Source organism: Aspergillus multicolor (genome assembly GCF_047715735.1).
Source record: "Aspergillus multicolor strain CBS 133.54 unplaced genomic scaffold BDW74scaffold_39, whole genome shotgun sequence".
NCBI lineage: Eukaryota > Fungi > Ascomycota > Eurotiomycetes > Eurotiales > Aspergillaceae > Aspergillus > Aspergillus multicolor.
This window is the reverse complement of record NW_027395990.1, coordinates 194,480-212,201: the sequence shown is the minus strand read 5'-3', so window position 1 is coordinate 212,201 and position 17,722 is coordinate 194,480. Positions and strand designations below refer to the sequence as shown.

The 17,722-nt window shown below is 51.2% G+C and overlaps 5 protein-coding genes across 5 annotated transcripts; 3 read left to right on the top strand and 2 right to left on the bottom strand.

Annotated features, from left to right (window-relative positions):
• Window positions 1-47: 47 nt before the first annotated feature.
• Window positions 48-1,653, bottom strand: BDW74DRAFT_162149 (kinetochore subunit FTA4 family protein). The gene is made up of 4 exons (XM_073725899.1): window positions 1,111-1,653; window positions 809-977; window positions 694-756; window positions 48-640 (listed from the first exon to the last, which is right to left on the bottom strand). Exons 1-4 carry the CDS (start codon window positions 1,274-1,276, stop codon window positions 331-333), a joined length of 708 nt encoding a protein of 235 aa, XP_073579076.1. The 5' UTR covers window positions 1,277-1,653; the 3' UTR covers window positions 48-330.
• A 59-nt stretch (window positions 1,654-1,712) lies between these two features.
• Window positions 1,713-3,962, top strand: BDW74DRAFT_170917 (uncharacterized protein; the record flags this gene model as incomplete). The annotated part of the gene is made up of 4 exons (XM_073727233.1): window positions 1,713-1,766; window positions 1,821-2,465; window positions 3,011-3,051; window positions 3,101-3,962. 4 exons carry the CDS (start codon window positions 1,713-1,715, stop codon window positions 3,960-3,962), a joined length of 1,602 nt encoding a protein of 533 aa, XP_073579075.1.
• A 1,875-nt stretch (window positions 3,963-5,837) lies between these two features.
• On the top strand, window positions 5,838-10,155 carry BDW74DRAFT_162142 (putative cell wall biogenesis protein Mhp1). Its single transcript, XM_073725898.1, has 3 exons — window positions 5,838-6,283; window positions 6,336-9,209; window positions 9,264-10,155. The coding sequence occupies exons 1-3, from the start codon at window positions 6,232-6,234 to the stop codon at window positions 9,926-9,928; spliced, it is 3,591 nt and encodes a 1,196-aa protein (XP_073579074.1). The 5' UTR covers window positions 5,838-6,231; the 3' UTR covers window positions 9,929-10,155.
• A 212-nt stretch (window positions 10,156-10,367) lies between these two features.
• BDW74DRAFT_96684 (ATP-binding cassette long-chain fatty acid transporter PXA2) lies at window positions 10,368-13,032 on the top strand. Its single transcript, XM_073734188.1, has 4 exons — window positions 10,368-10,984; window positions 11,061-11,697; window positions 11,764-12,661; window positions 12,739-13,032. Exons 1-4 carry the CDS (start codon window positions 10,475-10,477, stop codon window positions 12,815-12,817), a joined length of 2,124 nt encoding a protein of 707 aa, XP_073579073.1. The 5' UTR covers window positions 10,368-10,474; the 3' UTR covers window positions 12,818-13,032.
• On the bottom strand, window positions 12,956-16,469 carry glpV (glycogen phosphorylase). The gene is made up of 8 exons (XM_073734187.1): window positions 16,174-16,469; window positions 16,093-16,105; window positions 15,985-16,020; window positions 15,865-15,926; window positions 15,706-15,809; window positions 15,577-15,654; window positions 13,761-15,526; window positions 12,956-13,657 (listed from the first exon to the last, which is right to left on the bottom strand). The coding sequence occupies exons 1-8, from the start codon at window positions 16,344-16,346 to the stop codon at window positions 13,247-13,249; spliced, it is 2,643 nt and encodes an 880-aa protein (XP_073579072.1). The 5' UTR covers window positions 16,347-16,469; the 3' UTR covers window positions 12,956-13,246.
• Window positions 16,470-17,722: the final 1,253 nt, after the last annotated feature.

Sequence of the window (17,722 nt, the reverse complement as noted above, 5' to 3'; positions counted from 1 at the left end):
GAAGGGAAGAGTGTTTGGTGTTTTTTTTTTTCATTTTCTTTAACACTCTGTCACAGTCGCAGCTGCAGTTAGTTCCAAGTGCCTACAGTTTCCCCCTTGCACTTCTCTCCAGAAAAATAGGCAATAATTCGAAACTCTCTTCGGTCTGTGAGATATACGGGGTTAGTTGCTCGTTTCCTGTCGGTTCTTTCGGCGTTTCTGTGCTACTGGACCAGGCAGAAACTAGATATCACCAGGATTATGTCAACAAGATATTGCAGGGATCTACGGATACATCATAAAAGCACCCCGGGTTCTGGGAATGGCCGAGCAACATAAGCATTGACTCTGTTAATCCATGTCCAGAAGCGCCGCGAGCTTCTGCTCTGAGTTTAGCACATATGAAGCCTCGTTTCCGCCATTGTTGTTAGCCGCCTGGCTCTGCGCAATGCGACCACTAACCCGTGCGACCAGCATCCGCATCTTCTCTATTTCCCGGGCTAATTCACCGTCCCTCGTGACAAGATTGGGTTGAACATTTTTCTGAGGTTCACGGAACGGTTGTAGGAGACGCTGCAGCAGTCGCAATTGGTCCAGGCGCCGCTGTCGCTGTTGGTGCTGATGATCAAGGTTCGCAAGACGTTCTCGTAAGCGCTTGTACCTGTACAACGGTGAGCCGGATAAAACTGAAATTCGCCGGACAGGGGTGCGAACCTAAGCCTTTCCTCTTCGCTTGCGGATTGGTCATACAGCTCGCCTGGAAGCTGAGTAATGTTTCTGAAAACGTGTCAGCTGAATGCAGCGGACGGAAAAAAAGAGCGAGGCTCACGGGTGGCTGGACAAATCGACGGTTTTGTCAACACCTCTTTCCAGTGAGGTTACCTCACGGCTAGCCTGGCTGACCGAGGACCAGTACAGACTTGCAATCTGTTGCGCCACATGCTGAATCGCCTGAGAGGAGTATATAACTCGATTGTGTTGTTTCAACGCTGCGTTTACTGAGGCGCAACGTTAGTTGAATTCGAGCATGCAGAACAAAAGTAAGGTCTTAAATACGGCCGGAGCATTATGCTAGGAATCGCACAGATTATGCTTGTTGGGAGAACAGCAAGGAACGTACATTGTACTTACATTTCTGCAGTACATCACCAACCACTTTGTCGCTCAGGTCTTCCTCTGCTGGTTCGGCGGCATAACTTCGCCAATCCTCCGGGGCTTCGAGGCTTTCAGACAAAATACGGACCTGCGTCCTGATAAACGACGATTTCAATTCGGAAATGGACCGAGAGGACTCCATGGCCCCATAATGACTGCAATGCGAAAGCTAAGAAGAAGCATCTCCTCAGCGCGTGGGACGCGCCGTTATCGATAAAAGACTTGATCACGTGAGCCGGTGGTAGCGCAAATGGAATGTGGAAGTATCCAATGTCAGTAGTATGCGTCGCTAATGTGGCGGATAGAGTAAGACGATATAGCTCAGATAAAAGTTATTTGCGATGGGTCTGTGTGGTGCGACGCTTTGGGGATGAAAGTGGTAGAACAAGCGACGTAAATGATTCCGTGAGCCATGGCCTATGGCCGATATATACCTCGGTAACCACATCCTACTCCGCAAAGTCGCAGGAAACGCAACAACTTCAGTGAAAGCATTTCTCAATATACATCCCCTTAAGTGCAGGGCAGTATCGATAATCTCATAATAAAAGCAGCTAATCATATTTCGCTGCTTCGTCATGGCGAAAAACCAACGGCCGGTAGGCCTGCTATTCGATATTGGAGGCGTCTGTGTAAGCAGCTGCGATATCCCTAGGGCCCGACTGCAGGTGCTAATATACTGTCAGGTCGTGTCGCCATTCCAAGCTATCTTAGACTATGAGGTTGCCAACAATATACCCCCTGGGTGGGTGAATTTCAGCATCTCCCGCACATCGCCTCATGGCAGTTGGCATAGACTGGAGCGGGGAGACATCAAGATGGACGCGGATTTCTTCACCGGCTTCAATAAAGACTTACGGGACCCTAAGCTATGGAAGCTATTCAACGAAGGTCTTCGAGAAAAGAACCCCAGCAAAGTGCTAGATGCAAGCCCGCCGTTGCCTGAGATTGACGCAGAATGGCTATTCTGGGAGATGATGAGGATATCTAGAACGCCTGACAGATTCATGTGGCCGGCGCTCAAGAAGCTGAAGGAGTCCGGCCAGTTCATCCTTGGGGCATTGTCTAATACTGTCATCTTTCCCGACGGTCATGAATTTAACGACGACACCATTGGACGCAAGACCCTGTTCGACTTTTTCATCTCGTCCGCACATACTGGTCTCAGAAAACCGGACCCGAAGATATACAAGGTTGCTTTAGAGGAAATGAACGCTGCTGCTCGGAGAAAGGGGTTGAAGCAGCCTGTCCAGGCAGGTGACGTGGTTTTCTTGGATGACATTGGCCAGAATCTGAAGCCTGCAAAGGCTATCGGGATGAGAACCATCAAAGTGAATTTGGGGCATATAGAAGACGCAGTCAGAGAGCTGGAGAAGGTTACTGGGCTTCAGTTGTTTGACAGTCAGGCTAAACTATGAGGGAGAAGCAGTTTTTTGGGAGGTATAGCCGGAACACATAGCACAAGATAGATATTCAAGCATAGAACAATCATTCCAGCTAATTTTATTATTTCAATCAAGAGTTCAAGACAAAATTGGTGTTCTCGTTCCTGAATCCTGGGGTCGAGTCCAAGTCGTCGCCCACCCGCAAATCAGAACTGCTGCGGGACCCGCTAAGCGACAATCCACAATGCCTGGCACAAATAGATCATCCCCCGAAATTCTTGATCTCTCTGCAAGGCAACGTCGACAACCAGCCCAATAGTCAAAATGGTGAGTTTATACTGCCATTCTTGAGGAATGGCGACACCTGTCGTACTCTATCTGGCCTATCTTTCGAAAGCATGAGTTTTTCTCGTGATTTTCGGGTCTCTGCAAGATGCTTCGGATGAGGGTTTTCTGAAGCGCAAATTGCTGACTCGAACGACTGTCTGTAGGCCCCCTACGGAAAGACCGTCAAGTCCAGCGCGTACTACAGGTAAGGATTGCACACCCGAATCTAAGAAAGCCCGCTAATCCTTTTGCAGCCGCTACCAGACCAAGTACCGCCGTCGCAGAGAGGGAAAGACCGACTACTATGCTCGTAAGCGCCTTATCACCCAGGCCAAGAACAAGTACAACGCTCCCAAGTACCGCCTAGTCGTCCGCTTCACCAACCGCGACATCGTCACCCAGATCGTCTACTCCGAGCTCACTGGTGACAAGGTCTTCGCCAGCGCCTACTCCCACGAGCTCAAGGCCTATGGCATCACCAACGGTCTGACCAACTGGGCTGCTGCCTACGCCACCGGTCTCCTCCTTGCCCGCCGTACCCTCAAGAAGCTCGGCCTCGACGAGGACTTCACCGGTGTTGAGGAGCCCGATGGAGAGTTCTCTCTCACCGAGGCTGCTGAGACCGACGAGGGTTCCCGCCGCCCCTTCAAGGCCTTCCTTGACGTTGGTCTTGCCCGTACTTCCACTGGTGCCCGTGTCTTCGGTGCCATGAAGGGTGCCTCCGACGGTGGTATCTTCATCCCCCACTCCGAGAGCCGCTTCCCCGGTTACGACATCGAAGCTGAGGAGCTCGACGCCGAGACTCTCCGCAGCTACATCTTCGGTGGCCACGTTGCCGAGTACATGGAGGGTCTTGCCGACGACGACGAGGAGCGTTTCCGTGGCCAGTTCCACAAGTACACCGAGAACGAGGTCGATGCTGGTGACATCGAGGACCTCTACACCGAGGCCCACAAGGCTATCCGTGAGGACCCCTTCAAGAAGGTCGAGTCCGAGGGCCCCAAGAAGACCAAGGAGGAGTGGAAGGCTGAGAGCAAGAAGTACCGCACTGCCAAGCTTTCTCATGATGAGAAGAAGGCTCGCATTGAGGCTAAGATCCGTGAGCTTGCTGCTTAAATGTGTTTTCTTTGACTGGAAGGCGGATTGATCGTGCTTGATGTCTACTTGAGCGCGATAGTTAGAAGCAGAAAAGTTTACTTTGCCAACAATACATGGCTTGCCAGTCGGCGATTCTTGAATACTCTTATCCTGCCTGTAGTTTGATGACTTTATGACCATGTTTGTTTTATACTATGGCTTGTTTCCGGAGCATTATCGGGCGCGGGGAATTGAAATCATTTAATTTTCTTTCAACCTTGACCCTCGAATCGAGCCTCGAAGCCTCCAATAAATTGGCGGGCCTGCCCAAAGACTCCAACTAGATCTAGACTCGTATACCTATGGCTGCACAAAGCCTTGCCGCCACCCCCGCCACTGCGCTGACTCGCAACTTTCCTGGGCTATATTTGAGGAATTTTGGCCACTTTTCGGCATCTTGCGGACACAGGGATGGTTTGCGCCAACATTTTCTTCCTCGAGAGCTTGTACGGCATTTTTGTTGCTGCGAGAGCCGTCGGATACTCGGAACATGCTTCCAAATAGAGTATCTTCTCTTGTGATTCACGAAAGATCCATCACTGATCCGCAGAGGATACAGCGGGCTCAAAGCGAAAGGCCGCTACTCCGGAGTACAACTCACCGCATCTGAACAGCCTTAAATCTCAAGTCCCAACTCTGGTCCCTGACTTGATCGTTGATCACCCATCATGGCATGACACGTTGATCAGGTAGGCAGTTGCAGCCGCCATGACGCAAGCGTCAACTAGGTTATCAGACATGGAGACAGTATTCCCAAAACCAAAGCAGCGATCAGCAGGTAAAATCGCATGGTCGCTTTGCTATGCTATGCCCTGACTCCACAGACCGGCGGCATCCAGCACCTGACTTTGCGGTTTGCCTCCTGGTATATTACTAGTGGTAATCCGGATACGAGGAATGGAAATCGGAGGCCGTTGACTCGTAGAACCGGCGAAGAAGAACTGGATGAACCGTGCAGTAATCGTCCTCGCATGCGTCCTGCCAACCAATGCAACAGATGCTTAACCAAAGGCATTCTGTGTAACCATTAAGGAGATCAGATGGTATTATTTCTAACGAATTCTGACATCCTGCTTTTTTTGCGCTTGCACAACCTGCCTCGTAACTCGCGACATCATAGAGAGAACAGGGCCCTAGACTAATTCTCTAGTATATTTTGGCGATGGGCTAGCCTTCTTAGCTAGCGCGCTTGCTTCTAGTCTTTGGCGGGGAAGCTGGACCAGTGACCTAATGATGCAGAAGGTGTATTGGTGCGGTGATTTTTTCGGGCTTAGCTGAGAAATGCGTTTCGATTTGATTTCAGGCATAAGACACGGAGGGCTCTCTAGTTTCTTCAGCGTCTGGATTCCGCCGGAAATAGCAGCGCAGAATGAATCATCGTTGCTAATCAAGCGTAGTGGAATGTGGACTTGCGATCTTCTAGAAAAAGGAGACCACTAGTAGTAGAGCTGATAGCCCGCTACGGTATCCAGGTTTCCGATGCCCGGAGATCAAAGGAGACTCCGGCCGCCGAGCGGAATCTGGGTAGTTTTGCTTGGTATACAGCCCCAAGACCACCTCAAACAGAGTGTTGGAGATCTCTCTGTAAAAAGTCCTTCTAGATGGCTAGCGGACTGAAATCAAGAATCTTTCTAGCCACACAGTCTCAGCGCCTGAGAGGTTGTCTTGAATCAGACATCGACTACTCCAACGGCCATGACCCAAGAAGCTTAATGCTGAAAAATACGCTAGTAACCGCCGTACGGACTACTCTGTCGGTCTGCTGCCCACCAAGACTTGTGCCTCTGGTGCGGTCCCAGGAAGGTCCCAGAAGACACAGAAGGAGCTGAGAAATATCGCTCTTGCCGTGGTTCAAAAAACCGTTCTTTGGTCTCCATCCATATTTTTTCATCTGGACCCTGGTCACTTTGAATTTCTAATCTTTATCTGGCCTGCTCACTCTGTGCTTCCTTCCTGCCATCCACCCATAGCCATCTCCCCGTCCTAACGTCATACTATGATTTTCGCATTGTTCTGCCGCATTGTCAGAATGGAACTTCGCAACCACCACTGCTACTAGACACTCAAGGAGATCTTCGTCTTCCCTGCAAGTACAACCAGCTGCGATACAGACAGTAGATCTTTCTGCATCCAGAGCCATCTCAATTCCGCCGCGGATTGGGGGTTATGCCTGTCAGTTGATAGGATCTGGTGGCTCGGCGCTCCCGCTCATTCATCCAAGTCCATCTACGATACCAGTGACGTCGAAATGGAGGGCGTCGAGACAGTTGATGTGAGCTGGCTCCATCATTCTCAAAAAGGTACGACTTGCTCGCCCTGGTTCTCCGCATTTGAGCAATCTAACCCCGGCAGACAACAATCTTTCTCGCTGCAGATCCGCCTCATCCTTTGGCAACGACGCCGACACCACGGCGGCACAGCAAGCCAAACCCGAAAAACCTCCCCCGGACAATACTTCGCCAATCGCACCAGATGCCCCCTCCCGCTCGACGTCGGTAAAACCGGACGTACAGAATGCCAACTCGCGGGCGGACAAGGAAAGTCGGAATGGCGAATCCACCGCAAGCAACGGAACAATCCCGTCGTCAGACTCATTTACAAAGACTGCACCGAAATCGATAGGAAGGCGAGGCTCATGGATCTCAAGTATCAGTTCCAAGTTCTCCTCTGGCTCTACCCCTCCGTCGCAATCTCACATGAAATCCCCGACAGCGCCAAAAGCAAGCCCTACCGCCTCGAAACTGGACATGCATAACCCGTTCGGAGCAGCATATTCGCCAAAAGATAAGGAAGAGGAGAAAAAGGACGAAAATACGCCTTTCACTTCTAGCTCGCCTCGAGGGCCGTCGTTCTTGCAGAGCGCGTTCCGGAAGCTGTCCTCATCTGGCTCTGGAGGAGGAAAACCAGCTGCTGGAAACGGTGCGGTTTGCGAGCGTCGCACATTGAATATTGATAAAGAACGGGATCGATGTAAAGTTCCGAACCTGAATCCGGCGAAGCTGCGGCGGGTCGCCTTTTGCGTTGACGTCGAAATTGCGGGTATAGCCCCCCGTGACTATGATGAAGAAAGCCCGAGCACAGCACGACGCCATGTTATCGAGCTAAACGGTCACAAACCGAAACGATCCAACTCGAAATCGAAAAGTAAAGACGAGGCGGAACTGAAACTTTCACAACCTACAACGGCGGAGAAAGAGACACCAGCGCAGGAGAACGGCTCCCCGAAGAGCAGCCCCCCTGCAACACCAGCAAACAAGGACAACCCCAAGAGCGAGGCCAAGGAGCCCACACGAAAGCAAGAAAAGAAAAAGAGATCAGAAGAGGAGAGACGCGAACGGAAAGAGAGGAAACGCAGACTAGCGGAGGCAAACGGCTCGATTCCGCTACAGCTGACAGCTGATGATCATGAGGGCGATCCTAAAAACACCGCACCTGGCGGCACCCGGCCTGGAGCGCAAAGCCACCCGACAACGGACCCTGTCCGAATCTATCGACGATGTTGCCAATTGCGTGAAACCCCTGTCCTCAAACGAATAGTTGATGAGATCTCGTCGCCATCGTCAACGCTCGCCGAATCACCTGGAACTGTCGCTGTCCTGAACCTCACCAACTTTCCCATGACTTCTGAGGACATGGCCACATTCAGCGATTGGCTGGCTGTTGTACCAGTACGAAAATTGATCCTTGAGAAATGCGCCCTGACAGATGATGCCGTTCGTTCTATACTTTCCGCTCTGCTTTCTACCAAAACTGTGGAGCAAATGAGGCGTAGGCGTGGGAAAAACAGCGGAGGCAACGTCCAACCAAAGGAGAAGATTGAAAGATATACTGTCGTGGAAAAACTATCTCTTAAGGATAATTCAAAGATAGGCACGGAAGGATGGCGCCACATCAGTCTGTTCATTCATCTCGCCAAGTCTTTAAAAGCCATTGATCTTTCAGGCATCCCACTGCCGAAAGCAACCATTTCTCTCAATGATGCTACAAACTTACCTCCGCGGGGAATGAGTCCCACCCCCGCATCCACTCACATCGACGTGGCAGCCGTGTTTTCGAATTCTCTCTCAAATCGATTTGGTGGCGATCATCTTGAGGAATTGCTATTAAGCGAGTGCAAGCCGACCATGGACGAGGTAAAGAGGATTTGTGAGGCTGCCACAACTGTTGGTTTGAGGAGGCTAGGCTTGGCCAATAATGGAGTGACGCGAGAAGGCTTGCAACATGTTGTCCGTTATCTAGAATCCGGCAAATGCGAAGGCTTGGATCTGGGCGGGAATCCCATAGGTGAAGATTTGGACCTCATCACAGATGCGATCGAGAGCCACTTGCCTCTTTACGCGCTGAGTCTGGCAGATTGTTCCTTGACTCCCTCCATCATCTACCCCCTGCTCCAAGCATTCACGCAGCTGCCAAACATTCGGTTTATCGACTTTTCACATAACCCTGCACTGTTTTCGACACTACCGGATGCGCTATCGACTTTTAGACGCTTTCTGCCTAAGATGCCCAATTTGAAACGCATCCATTTGGCTGATGTCAACCTCTCTTCTGATCATACAATAGCTCTTGCCGAGATTCTCCCTGAATGCCGGAGCCTAAGCCACTTGAGCATATTGGAGAATCCCGCCATTGTTGCTCTTGCATCAGCGACGGACCCGGAAGCTCAGGAAGAAGCGTGCGCCGTCTATGCATCTTTGCTTGCCGCAGTGCGCGTATCAAGGACTATCATAGCTGTTGATATTGAAGACCCAAGTGCCGAAAATAACGAAGTTGTCAAAGCCTTGGCATCTCAAATTGTCGCATACTGTCTTCACAATCTCGAAGGCGGAGCTATTGAAGAGCTCTCTGAGAACATCGACCCGTCACAACCACGGACCACGGTCCCGATCCCTGAGATCCTTCAGCATATTGTTGGTAATGGAACTGCTGATGAAGGCCTTGACGAGGACGACGAGCTTGCTCCAGATGAGGACTATGTCATTGGGGGTACAGGTGTGGTCAAAGCTCTTGGGGTGTGTCTTGGTAACCTTGATCAACATATGCCAGGAGATTTGTCTGGTCCTCCAAGTGGGACAACAACACCCAGGCATCGAAAGTCGAGGTCCTTGGCTGCCAAACGCCCCCGCGATATGTCTAAGAACCTTCTGGAGTCGGCTCGTGGCATACGCACCAGGATTGAGTCGGCACTTGTGCGCGAGGATCGTGCGGGCAATGATGACAATTATAGTAAGCCTTTACTCGTATCTCTCGTAATAGGACGCTGCTAATTTGTTCATCTAGGACGTCTCCAATTCCTTGATTTTACGCTCCAGAAAATGATCCAGCGCTTTGAAGATGAATACCCGGAGACGCGGATCATACCACAGCCTCCAAAGCCAACCCAGGACACAAGCTCTCAGAATTCTGGAGACGACAGCTATCTTGCTACCAGTATTGGTAATCTCCAGTCGGCTGGCGTTGCCGCTGACAATGAGACCATGGTCGACGATGATGATGGCGAGCAATACGCTGTCCGGTTGTCACGGGCGAGTTCCATTACATCCCTCTACTCTCGTGCAATGACCTCTGAAGAAGGTCATGTTCACCGTCTTGGACAAAACATACGTCGCGATTTCCTACCCCTAGATCAGGCAGAGGAAGGAGAGTCGTCCGAAATGATGGACGAGTCGCAGTTTGCAGCACTGCGGGATAAGCTGGATCGTTTACATGAAGAACAGACTCGCTCTCACTTTGAGAGCGTGGGTGCCGACAAGGCTTTCCAGGAGCTGGGATCCACGGTCGAGGAACTATGGGCGATTCAACGACAAGACTCAGAAGCCTACGAGAGATTCAGACAAAGCCAGATTGCTGCCCAAATCAATAGCGGTAGAAGGACGCCCTCGGTGTCGGACACTAATAGGGCGAGGGCTAGCAATATCGGTCGGGAACGGCCATCTGCTTCATGATCTATCACTTCTTTTTTCTATTGTATCGGCCACTGTATTGTTGATCTTTTATATACCCTTTACGGTACATGTCTTCCGCTTCTTTCATGGTCATTAGCGTGTATATCTGGCATAGCATATTCCTATTTTATTCCAGTTTTCTGTACCTATATAGGTGTAATCTCGTTTTGTGTGAGAAATATGTAGGCCACTCTGTTTCTATGATGCTTGAGTATATAATCTATAACCAACGAGATTCGACAATCATGCCTTAAGCCCGGCCAGGGCCGTAAACACGGTGTCTGGTGACATCATGGGCGAACTCGACCCTGGTCCTTGGCGAACCTCGGCTCCAACGGAGTCTGGAGTCCCACCCCAGCTTTGCGGAGAGGCCCGTTCGCCTTCACATGCCAATCACGCGCTCTCCAGCAATCTCATCTCAACCTTCCTCTATCAACTCCGGCGACATCGCATCCCTTCATAGAAGCAATACGAACGGACATGTCGCCTTACGTTGACTCTGGATAAAGTCATTCTCGTTCTCGTGTGAGCGGCCACTCTGTCGCCATGGCTGCTCAATCGAGGCTCCTCCCCCAGGAACGCTCGATACGGCAGATCTTCTCTAGCCTAGCATCACTATACCTCCGCCACCGCACCAATATCTCCCGCACTGTCTATCTCGCTCTCTTCGCTGCCCTCGCTAAACGGATACATAATGCCATCTCTGAGCAGAAGGCTGCCTCACAACACCAGGTGGATCTGCGGAGAAAGCCAGGAACAAGTAGTCTCGGCGATGGCGGGGACAACCCGCGCAGGAAAGTCGGGGTGAACCGTGAATTCGTCAGGAACTTAGCACGCCTATTGAAGATTGTGATCCCGGGTTGGCGGAGTAAGGAGCTGCGGCTGCTCACGAGCCATAGTGTTTTCCTGGTGTTCCGGACGCTGCTCAGTCTGTACGTTGCCGAGCTGGACGGGCGGCTTGTTAGCAACTTGGTACGGGGGAAAGGGAAGGATTTCTTGCTTGGGCTGGTGTGGTGGATGATTGTTGCTGTGCCAGCGACCTTTACGAATTCTATGGTGAGTAGCATGGGTCCCGGGGGCTAAGGCCAGTCGCTGTCAGAGTTCAGCGTAGCTAATTTGTTCCCTCAAATAGCTTTCCTATCACCAGTGCAAGCTTGCACTCAGCTACCGAAAGCGCCTGACCGACCACATTCATGGGAAATACTTGTCGAATATGACCTTTTATGCGATCTCGGCTCTAGACGACCGCGTCAAGAACCCCGATCAACTCATCACAGTTGACGTATCCCGATTCTCTGATAGCCTGGCGGAGCTATACTCTAACCTGGCCAAACCGATTCTCGACATGGCGATCTACAACTACTCGCTCTCGAAGAGTGTCGGTGGTGAGGGTCTCTTCATTATGAGTCTCCTGGTTCAAATATCTGCTAATGTCATGCGCGCACTGACGCCGCCATTCGGCAAATATGTTGCTGATGAAGCTCGCTTAGAAGGAGAGTTCAGGTTCCTTCATTCAAGGTTGATTGACTATAGTGAGGAAATTGCTCTTTACCATGGTCACGAGGCAGAGAAGGACACCCTGGACAAAGGCTATTTCACCCTCATAAAGCATGTGAACCGCATCCTGCGCAGGCGCTTGTACCACGGACTCATGGAGGACTTCGTCATCAAATACTTCTGGGGCGCACTGGGCTTGATTCTGTGTAGTGTACCGGTATTCTTCCGGATTCCCGGTCAAGTTACCCAAACCATGGGCGACCGCACAGAAAGTGAGTCCATACTGCTTCCCCACTACTGGGCGATGGCCCTTGAATCAGATCTAACAGTTACAAAAGGTTTTGTCACCAACAGACGAATGCTCCTCTCCTCCTCCGACGCCTTCGGCCGCCTAATGTTTTCTTACAAGGAAATCTCCGAGTTGGCAGGCTACACAGCACGCGTCTCCTCCCTAATGGACGTAATGGACGACCTACTAGCCGGGCGCTTCGAAAAGAAACTCGTCTCCTCCGCCTCAACAGAGGAAAACGCCGCCGTGCTCTCCGGCCGCGGCATCATCGAAGAAAGCTCCGTCATCGAATTTACCGACGTCCCCATCGTCTCCCCCAACGGCGACGTCCTCGTCCGCAAACTCTCCTTCACTGTCCACCCAGGCGACCACCTCCTTATCGTTGGCCCCAACGGCTGCGGGAAATCCTCCCTCTTCCGCATCCTAGGCGGCCTCTGGCCCGTTTACGGCGGCCGCGTAAAGAAGCCCCGCTTCGACGACATCTTCTACATCCCGCAACGTCCCTACCTCTCCCGCGGCACGCTCCGGCAGCAGGTCATATACCCCGACGGCGTGCGCGAGATGCGCGCAAAGGGCATAACAGACGCGGACCTCTACGAGATCCTCTCCATAGTTGAAATCCACTCTGTCGTCGACCGACCAGACGGGTGGGACGCAGAGGAGGAATGGCGCGACGTCCTCTCCATCGGTCTACAGCAGCGAATCGCAATGGCGCGGCTCTTCTACCACCGTCCGAAGTTCGCGATTCTGGACGAGTGTACGTCGTCCGTGACGCTTGAGATCGAGCGCGTCATGTACGAGACTGCGAAGAAGCTGGGGACTACACTCATGACGGTCTCGCATCGTCGGAGTCTGTGGAAGTACCATAAGATGATTCTGCAGTTTGATGGGCAGGGCGGGTACGTATTTACCGGGTTGGACTGGGAGAAGAGGATGAAGTTGGAAGAGTAAGTTCCCCTCTTTTCTTTTACTTGCCTTCGATTTTGTTGGGATGAGTTCATGCTAATTGTGCTTGTGCCTCTAGTGAGAAGGAAGAGCTTGATCTCCACTTGAGGGCTGTACCAGAATTGGAGAAGAGAATGGATGAGTTGACTTCTGGGTAGACGGTGGTGCAAGCTTGCCATTGATGGATGGATATGGGCAGGGATCCTTAGGGCTAGGGAACTGACTCAACGAGTAACCTATATAGCTAGCCTATGTGTCAAGATATGTACACTGTAGCATGATGCATTGCATTATTAGAGTGGCGACGCTTTTTACTTCAGTGAGACGAGTTTGATGAGGCATCACTTCGAAGGTCACATGGGCATGGCGACAATCTCTTGTAAGGTAGATGCACTAGCTAGGTCTACCTATGTTGGAACCTAGGGACCGCTCGAGAAATGACAACTTTGAGGCTTGACAAGAATAAAACAACAAATCCATACGGACATTATGATAATTGGCATTAGTACAGACAGGAAAACATTCGCAAGGTCGTGAAATGCGCGCTCACAGCGCGGAAATGCATCAGCTGTCGGAGTTTAAAGGCCCTAATAATCTTTGACGGCCAATGGCTCTACGTTCCAGATACTCTCGGCATACTCATTGACCACCCGGTCGGTAGAAAAGAATCCCATCCTAGCAACGCTAGTGATGCTCTTGTTCACCCACTCTTCACGGTCCTTGTACGCCTCGTCGACCATCTCCTGTGTGGTAACGTACGAGCTGAAATCGTCTGAAACAAGGTAGTAGTCGCCGTGCTCGGCAATGGACCCAAGTAAGGCAGAGAAATGCGAGGGCTCGCCGAAAGTGCCGGATCGAATGGCGTCGAAAACGCGGGCGAGGTGCGGGTCAAGAGTGAAGCCACCGTACATGTGCTTGTGCCGGATCTCTTCGACGTCTTCAGCGAGATTGCCAAACAGGAAGATGTTTTGTTCGCCGATTTCGCGGGTAATTTCGATCTGTTCGTGGTTAGTAAGGTATCAGGGAGGATCAGGTAGGGCTAGAGTGGAGGAGGATACGAGGCGATAATTTAGCTCAGGAAGGAAGGAAATGGTGACCTACATTAGCACCATCGCAGGTTCCGATAATGAGACCGCCGTTGAGGACGAACTTCATGTTGCTGGTTCCACTTGCCTCCGTGCCAGCTGTGGAAATATGCTCACTGATGTCGGAGGCTGGGCAAATAATCTCTGCCTTGCTGACATTATAGTCTTCGACGAAAATGACTTTCAGAAGATCACCCACATCCGCGTCGTTGTTGACGACCGATGAGACCTCATTGATTAAATGGATGATTGTTTTAGCCATCCAGTAACCTGGGGCCGCTTTGCCGCCAAAGATAGAGACTCGGGGCTGGACTTTCTTCTTCTCTTCAGCAGACATAGACTTGATCTTAAGGTAGCGGTGGATAACGCCAAAAATGTTGAGTTGTTGGCGCTTGTATTCGTGGATACGTTTTACCTGGACGTCGAACAAAGAGTTGGGGTTCACGCTGTACCCAGTGCTTTCTTTGATGTGCTTGGCCAGCCGTAGCTTGTTCGAGGTCTTGATCTCTACCCATTCCTGCTGGAACGCCTTGTCATCTGCATAGGCTTCCAGTTGGTCTAGGAGGGTCAAGTCGGTCAGGAAGTCGTAGCCTCCAAGCTTGGATGCGATCAGGTCGGACAGCCTAGGGTTCGCCTGGTGAAGCCAACGGCGAGGAGTGACACCGTTGGTGACATTCATAAACTTGTCTGGGCCATAGATAGCCACGAAGTCTCTAAAGATGGTAGACTGGATCAGGTCTGAGTGCAGTTCAGCGACACCGTTGACTTTATGCGAGCCAATGACTGCTATATGAGCCATCCTGACCATCTTGGGGTGTGACTCCTCAATTATGGAGACTCTCGAGAGGGTCTCGCGATCGTTAGGAAACTTCTTCTCCACGAATTGCAAGAAGTATAGGTTGATTTCGAAGATGATTTGCAGGTGTCGCGGAAGGAGGTTTTGCAAGAGAGGGACCGACCACTTTTCCAGGGCCTCTGGTAGGACGGTATGATTGGTATAGCCGAAAGTGTTGGTCACAATCTCCCAGGACTCATCCCATTCAAGGCCTTCCTTGTCAATGAGGATGCGGTGCAGCTCAACTATCGCCAGCGTCGGGTGGGTATCGTTGAGCTGGATGGCAACTTGGTCCGAAAACTCGCTCCAGGCTCGACCCGTCTTCTTGAACCTTCTTACAATGTCAAACAGAGATGCAGCGCACCAAAAGTACTGCTGCTTCAACCGAAGCTCTTTGCCCCTATCCAGGTTATCGTTCGGGTACAGAACAGCTGAGATCGTTTCGGCGCGTTGCTGATCTGCCACTGCACTCTCATAGTCACCGGCATTGAACTTTTGGAAATCAAACTCGCCGCTGGCTGCTTTGCTTGACCATAAACGCAGGTTGTTCGTCGTACGAGTGCCATAGCCGGGGACAGGGACATCGTATGCCACGGCTTGCACCGTCTCACCGTCCTGCCAGGAGTGTACAGTCTTTCCATTCTCATCCTGGTAGGTTTTCACCCAGCCGTAAAATTGAATGTCGACGGTAATCTCATGACGAGGGAACTCCCAAGGATTGAAGTCAAGCCAGTAATCGGGGATTTCAACCTGGTAGCCGTCCACAATCTCCTGCTTGAAGATTCCGTATCGGTATCGGAGCCCATACCCCCAAGCAGGGTAGTTGAGTGTTGCGAGACTGTCAAGTAGGCATGCTGCTAGACGACCCAAACCACCATTACCAAGGGCAGCATCGTGCTCCTGGCTGATCACGTCCTCAACGCGGAAACCAAGATCGCTTAGACCCTCTATGCATGGCTTAGTATGAGAACCCTCCTGGTAAGGGCTCGACTCGTACCTCTCGCAACATCCTTCATGCCTACATTGAGCATCGCGTTATCGAGGGCTCTGCCCATCAGGAACTCAAGCGACAGATCTGTAGATAAGAGGTCAGCCTGAGCGAATTAACGAGAGATTTTCGTCTTACAATAGACTCGCTTCTGGTCATTTAGGGTTTGTCTCTGTTGGGTTTTGTTCCACTCGATAATCAAACGGTCTCGAAAAGCCAAGGCGGTTCCAGAATAGGCAGCCCTAACAGCCAGTCAGGATTTTGCAACCAGATAGGGCAAGGGACGATAGGTCGTACAGCTCATCACAATTGTACAGCGAGCGTGCCAGTGTGGTTTCGACGTGGCGTACGAGTTCGTGCTGTTGAGGTGAGCGTAGTCCCGAAGCTGCAGCCTTAGGGAAAGAGAAGCGGACATACCTCGAAGTCATCCTTGTTGGTGAATCCAGAGGCGGACTAGAGTTCACGTTAGCCTTTGCTACGTAGGAAGCATTTGAGAGCGTCCTGGTATGGCCAGTCATGTCTTACATGTTTCTTCCATCTAAGAAAATGGCCGGGTTAGTTATGCCTGCCAATGCGCACAGATGAGACAAGAACCGATCAACTTACGCCTCTCGCAAGGTCTCAGGGATACTGGCTTCAACACTCTTGATCTCCGCCTTTCCAAAGCCGGTGTAATTGCGTTTGTGTTTAGGCCGACTGAAACCAGGTCCAATCGGGCCTTGGAGATCCGAGACCGGCGCTCCAACCGAGGGCCTTCTTTCGTGGCGTCCTTCAGACATGACTCCGGTTGCTGATGGTTGCACAATGGGGCTGAGCACAAGCTGGGAAGATGGGTGGTCTGGGTGCTGCGAACAAAGAAATGCAATGCGAACGGTTGGGGAAATGAATGAGCACGGCACAGCAAGCTTCAATAGTGAATTGAGAAGCGAATTGGCAGAATGAAGCGAAGGGTAGAGGCGAGGGAGGACGGAAGGTAGTGAAAGAGGGGGAGGGGAGTGGTATGAGGATGAGGAGAAGGAGGAGCTATGGCCTGGTCTTTGTACCCCGTGACGGAGATGCTGGGATTAAATCATGGAAAGCACCGAAACAGCGCATGGAGGGGCATTCGAGGTCAGCACGGGCACTTGGGCTGCACCTGCAGTGATGTTGGTGAGCTCAAGGCCGTTTCTACATTCCGGACTGGTTCAAGCTTGCAAGAGGCTAGCTGGGGGTCTAGACTTGCCCTCAACTGCGGAGGATCAGCCGTCAAGTGCTCAGGGCGCCCGAGTTTAGTGGCTACGGGCCGCCTGGGAATACATGCATAGAGCAGCTCATATGGCATGGTGTTTCTTGATTCTCATGGTCCTCGAGATAGCCAATGCCCCTCTACTACTATGACGCAATCGCTATATGCGACGATACTAATTCTGACCACTCCGGCACTGGTCTATATGGTTCGATCTCGAATGCCAACCGGAAACCCCTTATAAACGCCACTGCCTTAATTTTTTATTAACTCGAATCCGCCACTAGTCAGTAGAGCCTCTTAGCGATTATGCAGTAGGTGCCGGTGAGAGCTAAACGTGGATTTACAAAACATGAATCATCGCAGACTACAATTCTGAAAATTAAATTTAAAGAAACCCTTGCTCAAGGGTGGCATGATACAAAGACACTGACCATGAACGGCCGAACGTAGGAAAATAGTAACAGGAGAAACAATCTCAGGGTAAATAAGACCGGATATCAGAAACCCTCACGCAGGATATATGCAAAGTATAGTGCCGAGGTCTGCAACTTTTAGATCACAATATAGCGCTCATGTATCCCAAAACAATAGGGGACTCGGTGGGGAGAAATAAGGAACAAGGTAACTCGTGTCAATGACTAAAACGATGCAGACAAGCGGCGTGGGAGCACGCGCTCGCCCGATATCGACAGGATTAAGGTGAGGAATTAGGAATCAGGCAGAGCAAAAAAGCCACCATGCTAGAAGTACCAATGAACATGATCCGACCCGGCGCCAAAGAAATGGGTAGTTGGAAAACAAAATGCCGCAACGCCGATAACTCTCCGCCAAAAAAACGTAGGAAGGGGAATAGAGCAAGGAGAAAGAGAGAAATCGAGAGCGAACGTAAAGCCATCAAGTTATGAATGTGAAGTGAACGCAGAAATG